A 9,816-nucleotide genomic window follows, 5' to 3' on the forward strand; every position below is an offset into this window, starting at 1 on the left:
AAGATATGCAGACTCGAAGTTTCTCTTTTGGACTGTGATTTGGTAGACACTTTGATTTTATTGCCGACACACGTGTTGACACTCCTTTTGACACTTTTAAGTGTACTGCTAGAAGTGTCAGTAACTTTATGTGTGTATGTGTATGAGTGTGACACTATTTCTAGATTTTTGGGGGTTTCCATGTTAGATACCTCATATTTGTGTCGAAACTCGGCACACAAATCGGCGTCCATAAATCATGATTATATGTACTTTCTATTTTAGGCGTGCCCCCGTTTCTAAATTCTGGGAGTTAGCCGTGTCTGACACTCTGTGTCCGTGTCCACAAGGCACAAATCATAGCTATCGGAAAGCTTTTGAGGCATGTTTGGAAACATAGAAATAGAATCCTTGGAAAATGAATTTTCTAAGGTATGATAACTCTCTTTGTCAATAAAAGATGGATGACAACTCACAAAAAGAGATGACAACTCACAAAAAGATGAGAGTGACCTCGACCAGTCACCTAAGGCATGCTTCACTCTCATCAACTATGAAAAAAAAATGTAGGGCAAACCAGTTTTTTTTTTTTTTTACCCCTCTTGGGATAGCGCCCCCCCCCCCCCCCCCCCTGCCCGGCCCCTCTTTCTAACGTTTAACACTCTCTCGCTCACTCTTGCCGCTGTAAAATTCTTCAAGGGTAACAAAAAATTCCATGAATTTTTTTCCATGGTTGACAAAATTGCCCTTATTTACCCTTGCCGGTCTTGAATTTCGGGATTAACAGACAGACATGGGGGAACTCACCCTTCCAACATATTCACATGCATCATACCTTCAATATTTCTCACAGAATCAACCAAGTCGATTTCCAGCAATCTATCTCAACTGCCATATAAGATTAGATCAAAGTAGGCTCTAATACCAAATAGTACAGCTCAATAGCAAAGAGAAACTGTCAGAAAACTATAGGAAATTGAAAAGAGTTTATCAAAATCTCAGTAAGACTATTCATACAGCCTGAAGAGAGGAATAACCACAAAAACTACAATTTTCAAAAAGCTCCAATCGAAGTCAAACATTGTGCATGGAAAAAAAATATATATACCACAACTTATGTTCTTGGTTGAAAATTTAGACCATTTTCCATACCCGAAACAACTTTCTAAAATAAGAAACCCATTGGTAATCAATTTTGGATAACATACTAACAAAGAAACCCAAATAATAAAAATAAGTTTCCAATATAAAACATAAAAGAAAATCTGGTTGGACTCTTCAAAACATGAAGCAAAGTCCTAAGAAGTTCAAACAATTCAGCACAGACAGGTGTGTGAACATTTCATTTTTGTTTACATTACCATAAGACCTTTTAAATCCGTCATATTCATTCTGCAATACATCACACTGAATGATATCCTTCTCGGCATATAATGAAAATAATCCATGCATAAGGAAAACATAATAATTCCATTTCAAAAAAAAAAAAAACATAATAATTATAGAGCAAACGCAACCTTTGAATTCATTTGGTGCTCCTGTTCTTTAAGGTCTTTCAATTCCTGAGCATAAAAAATGTGACAAAACGTAAGGGCCGTGCAAGGTTAGAATAAAACCATAGAATTATTCTTCAATCTGGTAACAGAGAAAAAAAAACTGAGAACGTAAAAAAAAAAAAACCTGCCTTTTCTAACTGACGGCAAAGCTGCTGATGATCAGTAGCATCTTGACATGCTTTAGACAGGCCTTCTTCTAATGATGCCACTTTTCCACGTAATAATGTCATCTCAACCTGATAGTAGTCCAAAGAAAAACAAATAAACAGTTACCCAAAATAAAAAAGTAGAATGAGTACAGATATGCAAAAAAATAATAATAAAGGACAACTCAGCTTCTAATCCAGCGGTACGTCAGCATGGTTAAAAGGGGACAAGGATGAAATTATGATAACAAAAAGCCATCTAACAAACTTCAGAAGTAATAGCATACCAGTAAAGAAGCCCTCTCATCATTTCCAAACTGCTCTTTGGGCCAACTCTCCTGCAAGATGGTTCAAAAGAGTGATAAAGTTTTTAAAGAAACGGAAATCTGCAGTCATAATCCAAGACTCTGCAGTCAGAACTCAAGACATTTTAAAGGACCCACAGAATTTTACAAAAAAGGGCACTTCTAATTTTTAAAGTGAGACATTAAAGGCACCATAATTGCAAAAATTGTATCCAAGCCATCAAATTCAATAGCATATTCCAGGAGAAAGAAAAAGGAAAGGATTAGCAGTTTTCACATTAAAGATTGTTAATGAAATTTAAGAATCAACGGTTCTACAAAAAAAATTATCGCTATTTTCTTCCAGTTAAGTTTTTGGATTGGTTCTCAATTCGTGCATGTGAAACTTCAAAATATACTGACTTGTTCGATTTTTATCAGATTTCTAAAAGGTATAAAACTTATATCATGTAAAGCCTGGAGGGTTAGTATTTCAGCAATCCGATGTCCTAGTAACTCTTGGATCAGTTATTCAATTTGTGGATTCCATTCTTCCACATGATTGATGATTTTTTATCTTTTAGACTGAAGAAAAATTACAGCTGGCCGCTAGGGTGACAGATCATATTATTAACCATTATCAAAAGGCCAATAACATGGCATTTGAACATATAATCAAGGAAAGAGCTCTCTCAGCTGGACAGTAATGGACTAGGAGTTCCCTGCCTTGTGAAGCAATTGTCAAACAACCAATTACCCCAAAAGCTTAAGCTGTTGGAGAAGGTGTTATTTAATCTTGTATACTTTAACAGCAATAAAATAAACAGAGACGCTCCAAAAAAAAATCAATGCAGAAGGCAACTCGAGAAGAAAGAAAATACATCAAATCAGTTCACCTGATTGTGTGCACTGTGGTTTATGCTCGACTGTAGCGACGCTTCACACCCAGACTGACCCAGCATTGAAGAAAAATAGAAAGAAATAGTTAATTATGAAAAGATGGAAAGGTAGCAACACAAAATGGCAAATCACATGAAGTCAATTCAGTAAAGCACCTTAGTTGTTGAATTGTCAAGCTGACCATTTGATGGAGAAACTGTTGAAAAAATTCGAGAGTGCACTTGATCGTTACCCCGTGAACCACGTCCCCTGGTTGTCACAGAACGACCCCTACCCCGACCTTGTTTTTTCCTATTTGAATCATCCAAACTAGCTTTCACGTCTGAAGTTTCAGTGCTCTTTATCCTTCCATCCACTACTTCCTGATGTTATTTATTGTTAGTAGTTTGATTCGAAAAAAAATATTGTTAAAAAAATAGCCCGAAACGGTTTGGAACAGAGTGCGCTTCCCTATAAAAATCCAACTGCCTAAAATTCGGGTGACCGGGGAATGATATCTATGATGTCTTCAAAGACTAACCCCCGTGGCATGAAGGAGTCATTAGATTAGTTCAACAAAATACATGACCTCCATTTCCAACAAAGCAGATCCCCACCCAGCCAAATGTAAAAAAGAAAAAAAGAAGTTCTGACCAGGTGTGTTCAGAATGCTTGAAGGTTCTAGTTTCTGTTTGACTGCTTGTTTTCTTCTTCTACAGTAATTCCCTTTGGATATTCATTAAAGAGTTTTCACAGACATATAAACATAATTAGGACAGATACTTATTAGCCATATCTGACATATCAGAGGAAACATTGTAGGAAAGATAAGAAGGTGCTAGTGGATTAAAGAGAACATCTGCAAATGGCCCTTACAAAAGAATCACACATTGTAGGTGGGTCACTGACAAAAAGGAAATTTTATCAACAGAATCAAGATGTTCAAACTTCAAACATACATTATTTTAGATTAAGAACCACGACAAAACACGGAGCCCAGAATATGTACAAAGTACAAACTCTGCAGGATTCAGTCATCCAAAGCAAATAGTAGCAGCATTTGGAAAGTGGAAAATGAAAAACTATTTTAGGACTCAAGAAGCCTGGAAATTAAGACACTCCAATTCTCCAAAGCTAAATAGGAGCCCCAAGTAAAAACATCCGTGCAACTATTCCATAGCTCAATTGGAGGGGAAACAAGACAACTGGGAACCCACCTCGGATTGTTGTACAACAGTTGCCTGGTCATCCTTTTCAAGTCTTTGTCGCTTCTGAATGTTGGGTCGTATCAAAAATTCACTACCGACCTGAAACCGGCAAATATAGGCTTTAGAATAAAAAAAAGGAACAATTGTGTATTTTAGTGTCAATTCAAGCTGATAACATACGTGGAGAACTTAAATTGAAAAAATAAAAAAGGAAAAATTGTGTATTTTAGTGTCAATTCAAGTGGATAACATGCTTGGAGAACTTAAACTGTATATAGAACTACATGCATAAGAAGTTACCAACGAAAAAACATAGGAACAGAAAGGAATATGATCGGGCTAATGTGGACACCATCAAAGAGATCCAAAATTTGATGTGACTGAATGAAGACCTCTATGGATACCACCACATTGGTCCTTATTTGCATATATGATTATTTTAATTTAATCGCATTCACAAATGGGGCACCAAGGCCTCTTTGGTAGCCAAACTATATCATTGTCTGAAGCTATTAAAACCATATTTTTAATGGCAAAAAAAACTATCATTTCTAAAACTATTATAACCATTATTTGGACATAATTACATTTGACTTCAAAATCATTTTCATTTGCAAATGGGACATCAAGGCCACTTTCGTAGCCATTGACTATACGATTTATTAAACTATTAGAGGCATCATTTGCACATAACCATATTAAACTTCAAAACTATTTGCATAAAAGATCATATGCAAATAATGTTTTGGGGTATCCAAAAAGGCCTTAATGAAGCTTACATGATTACAACAGCCAAAATAACAGAGAAATTACATCTAAATTACAAAAGAGGATGAGTAGCAGAAAGTTTAATAACCAATTAAAAAATCATAAAAAAATGTAAAAAAAAAATGGCAAAAAATGGAGTCATTGCAAGGTAAAGCTAAAACCCTATAAACAATGAAATGCATTAAAAAACTGAGAAAAAAAAAGGAGACGACATATAATGTTTTGGGATATCCAAAGAAGCCTTAATGAAGCTTACATGATTAAAACAACCAAAAGATCAGAGAAATCACATCTAGAGTACAAAAGAGGAGTAGTATCAGAAACATTAATAACCAATGAAAAATTAATAAACATTGTGAGAAAATGAATTGTTGCAAGGTAAAGCTAGAACCCTAGAAACAATGAAATGCACTAAAAAACTGAAAAGAGAGAGAGAGAGATATTACATCGTCATCGTCATCGCTTGAACTCAAAGGCTGTGACAAAGTCTCAGATACTATGAATTTTGATGATGATGATTGAAAATTTGACTGTACGGGCGCCGAGGAAGAACCCTTTCCTACCATTCGAGCTTCGAGTTTCGCAAGTTTCGTGGGAAGAGACGGATTTGATTGGCTCGAATTCGATGAGAAGTGAATAAGCATATCATCCGACATATTGGATAAAATCGATTGAGAGAAAAAAAAAAAACAGAAACCCTAGTTTAGATCATTAGACGTATAAAAAGCCCCCCTCAAATATCTCCCATTTTCTTCTACAAAACCCTAATCTAGACTATCTGAATCTTCTACAAACCCTAGTTAAAAGGAGAGAGAAAAGAAACAGAAGAAATAAAAAAACAGAAACCCTAGTTTAGACCATTAGATGTAAAAAAAGCCCCCCTCAAATATCTCCCATTTTATTCTACAAAACCCTAATCTAGACTGTCTGAGTCTTCTACAAACCCTAGTCCAAAGGAGAGAGAAAAGAAACAGAAGAAATAAAAAAACAGAAACCCTAGTTTAGATCACTCGATGCATAAAAAGCACGCCTCACAAATATCTCCCATTTTCTTCTACAGAAGCTTAATCTAGACCATCTGCATTAAGAATCGCTTCAGAAAAATCCACCATTTTCTTCTACAAACCCTAATCCGAAAAGGACAGAGAAAAAAAAATAGAAACCCTAGTTTAGACCATCTGACGTATTAAAAAAAAAAAAACCTTAAATGTCTCCCATTTTTCTTCTACAAAAACCTAATCTAGATTTCAGCATTAAGAATCGCTTCAGAGAAATCCACCATTTTCTTCTACAAACCCTAATCCGAAAAGGGATTAAAAAATAAAAACTAAAAAAAAAAAGAGACTTGTAAAGCAAGAGTGCCTTTTTTTTTTTACTTTTTCTATTTCTTTGTTTTCCTTTTTTCTGGTTTTTTTATTTTTCCTACTTTGTAAGTGAAAAGGGGAAGGGGAGAACTTGAGATGAACTATCTAAGACTTTATTTAGAAAGAAAATAATAAATGGAGAGTAGGTCTTGTAAGATACTTGGAGATGTGGAGGATTAATAATTTTGCATACTAGTTAAACACAAGATACCCTGTTGATATTTGATAATCACAACTTTTACTTTATTAAATATTTTTTTAGTGGTCATTTTCAAAAAAAAATTATTTTTTAATGGAATGATAAACTGAAGTGCACCCTTACAAAAACCAGCTACGAGGGAGCCCTCATTCGTCTATCTCAACAAAACTAGTTGCAGTCCATTGAGATAGAGAGAAAGAGAAGTGTCGTTTGGGTTTTGACTCTTGCTTAGGAATATGAAACGTGTTTGAGACGGAAACGGAGAAAAATAAGATGGGTCGTCTAACCAAATCAGTGAAATATAAATTTTCAACAATATAAGTATCGATAATTTATTGATTAAGGCATTAGGAAACGTGCCATGTAATTTGGAAAGAGTAACTTGTGGAATTCCTTACGGTATTATCCTTTAAAGAAATGATTTTTTTTAAAAAGGAATGCAAGCGTTTTTAAGTTTTGGGGTGACACGTGGGGGTGCCACGTGGCAACACCCCTGCTTACCACATTCAGCTTTATAGATATAGATAGATATATAGGTTTATTTAAAGGAGCATGGGAAGATATAAAAATGGGGAGAAAGATGTTTAAAAAAAGAAGCAATATATGCACATTCTTGAGAAGGACATACCGATATGAGCAGCCTTGTGGATTTTTTTTATTTTTTTATTTTCTTGCGAGTCTACCCTTCAATTTATGGAGATGATTTTTAACACCCACCCCCCAGGATTATGTGCCCCATTTCTCATGAATTGTGGCAGACTTGCTGAATATACATATAGTAATGTTCATATCTTACCTAAAATAAGTCATTTATGGATATTATCAGGGAGCTGTTGCACTGGGTGTTAAAGCATGGGTGTTTTGTACTCGAGAAAATATATTATTTCGAACACGGATTTTTATGGTCAAAGTTTATCTTGTCTTTACCACGAGTTATTTTCCTTGGTTAACAATAATTGTTGTTTTTCCCATATCCGTGGATTCATCAATTTTCTTTCTCTCTCGCAGAGGAAATAAGGTGGTGAGACGGTATATGTGGCCATGAAAGAGGGATTAAGTGGAACATAACTGACCGGGTGATGGAGTCATGGAAACACTTGTTTCCATGGGACAATATTCTACTGCTGAAAATATGAAAGAATTGTGGTTCGAGTAAGTCTTGAATGAGCCCTTCGAATGGTTGATGCAAATAGACGAATTTTTGTTCAACGTCTCCGGGTTATATATCCTCGCCTAACTCTTGTCATTGAATCAAATGAAACTTTGATGAATAACTAATTGATTTATTTTCTTTCAGTCATTCTTTTCCCCTCTCTTAGGTTATCAAAACAGATCCTTTATTTGTCCATCGGGCCCTTTACTTTAAAAAGGCCCTTTTAAAAAAGATTACTCTCGTCTTTGTTTATTTCTCGGATTGAAACAAATTACTATAATTCGTCCTTGCCTACTCCAATGATCCAATCGTTGAGTCAATTGATATATGTACAGATACTCAATTTAAAGTGAGTAAACAAAATTCCATACTCGATTTCATAGATACATATAGAATTCTGTGGAAAGTTATATTCAATGAAAGTCATATGTACGGCTTGGAGGGAGATCTTTCATATCTTTCGAGATCCACCCTACGATATGGGGTCAATAAGAGTCAATTTTGGAAGAGCTTATTGTCAGCATCTTTCAGAAATGTATCTGACTCAAAGTGGAAGAACTTGCATCGGTATCTTAATTTTAATTAAAGCATGGGTTTGATTCACACTCTGCCCCTCCTCTCTCTCTCTCTCTCTAAAGTTAAAGAAGTCCATCTCCTTTGAAGGATACAATTTATACCATACAATTAATTATTATTGTATTAAGTGTTTTATGTCGTTAAGGGGGAGAATTGAACCAAGAATTCTCATTCTACATCACCAATCGAATAATTGTTCGCGAACTGGGATTTTATCTTCTCATCAATCCAATCACCGTTCACCCATCCTTCTACCCCTTCACGGGAGTCGATGACTGTTCATAACTGTTACCTCGACACCAAAGAAGAGCTCGACCCAATTCTTTATTCCTGTCCTAGTTGATCCTGATTCAACATTAGAAGTATATTGATTGTTCCCCAATAACCAAAAACTTTTTTCTGTAAAGATTGCATATTTGATTAGGCTTGTTGTCATTGTAGGGAATCTCTCGGGACCCGTTTACTTTTAACAGGGATACATAAATATATGAGCTCTTCCTGTCCTCATAATTAATATATTTATATGATAAAAGATCATATCTGCAGTGTTTTTAAAAAAAATTATTTTCTGACTCGACAATGAATTCACAGCGCAATCTATCCATTTATTCACTCGACCTAATGGTGAATTGATTTGGTCCTATTCTGAAATCCCAGGGGTGATGGCAACCCAAGAGGGGGGTGAATTGGGCTTAAAACTTTTTGCCAAAAATCAATGCGAAAGCTAAAAACAATGGCAAATTAAAACCTTAAGCACACAAGAAGTAAAAATCAATATGCACACCACAAAATGAATAGCAAGGGTAAAGAGAGAGTGCACCGAGATTTTTAAATGGTTCAGTCCCAACCTCATACCTACTCCACTCCACCAACACAATCCGTTGATGGCTTCACTATGGATTCCCTTAATGGTGGGAAGCAACCCAATTACAACTTGGCTCGGCTACGCCTCGCAAGACTCGCCACGAACCGGAGAAATCTCCGCGTCTCCAACACTCGCTCTTGGGATGGCTCCCGTCCTTCGCACTCGCCGAATTACAAAGATATTCTTTTAATAAATAAAACAAAAATCCCTTCAAGAGGCTAACAAAAGATGGATAGAAGATGTATAAATATAAGCCTAATCCACTTCCTTGCTTAGAGATGAGAGAGGCACTCAAACAAGTTTGATTTTCCTTTTTGGATCTTCAAGTTATTGCAAAGAGATATTTTAGAAAGGTTTATATAGTGTATATATAGCCCACTTGAAAATATGACCGTTTAGGGGTAAAAATGTAAAAAAACTGAGTTGGAAAAGTCAACCTGTGCAAGCCCCAACGGCTCTTTTTTCAGGCCGCGACGGTCGACCAGGTCACTGCGGTCGCCCGCCCTTATCGGGCTCCCTTTGAAAATTAAAATTTCTTACTGTCACGGTCGACCGACCCAATGGTGGTTGCTCGGCGAGGGCTACCTGTTTGATAAAAAATTTAAGCTCAAAAACCTTTCTGCGGTCGACCGACCCTCAGCGGTTGCCTGCCCAAACCATGCTGGAATGCTTCTTTTGAAACCGATTCATATCTACGGTCGCCCGGCCCTCCTTTGGATCACAAGTATTGGATTTCCAGCCTTGCTTCCGCAGTCGCCCGGGACACCCCGGTCGACCGGCCCTGTATAAAATCCCATTTTTTACATTTAAAGGGTCAGGGGCTTTTGGGCCATGGTCTT

At 36.3% G+C, this 9,816-nt stretch overlaps 1 protein-coding gene across 1 annotated transcript in view; it reads right to left on the reverse strand.

The window, feature by feature from the left end:
• The window catches only part of TSL (Protein kinase superfamily protein), a 44,397-nt gene extending 38,046 nt beyond the window's left edge, over positions 1–6,351 (reverse strand). Inside the window, exons 1-7 of the mRNA XM_077369747.1 lie at positions 5,267–6,351; positions 4,062–4,151; positions 3,021–3,227; positions 2,862–2,915; positions 1,969–2,019; positions 1,664–1,771; positions 1,497–1,541 (exon numbers count right to left, since the gene is read on the reverse strand). Of these exons, the coding sequence (XP_077225862.1) occupies positions 1,497–1,541; positions 1,664–1,771; positions 1,969–2,019; positions 2,862–2,915; positions 3,021–3,227; positions 4,062–4,151; positions 5,267–5,476 (765 nt within the window). The 5' untranslated portion in view covers positions 5,477–6,351. The remainder of the gene's footprint in view (positions 1–1,496; positions 1,542–1,663; positions 1,772–1,968; positions 2,020–2,861; positions 2,916–3,020; positions 3,228–4,061; positions 4,152–5,266) is intronic.
• Positions 6,352–9,816: the final 3,465 nt, after the last annotated feature.

Source organism: Tasmannia lanceolata, unplaced genomic scaffold (genome assembly GCF_043159265.1).
Source record: "Tasmannia lanceolata isolate RefF3 unplaced genomic scaffold, GAP_Taslan_0.1 ptg000029l, whole genome shotgun sequence".
Classification (NCBI taxonomy): Eukaryota; Viridiplantae; Streptophyta; class Magnoliopsida; order Canellales; family Winteraceae; genus Tasmannia; species Tasmannia lanceolata.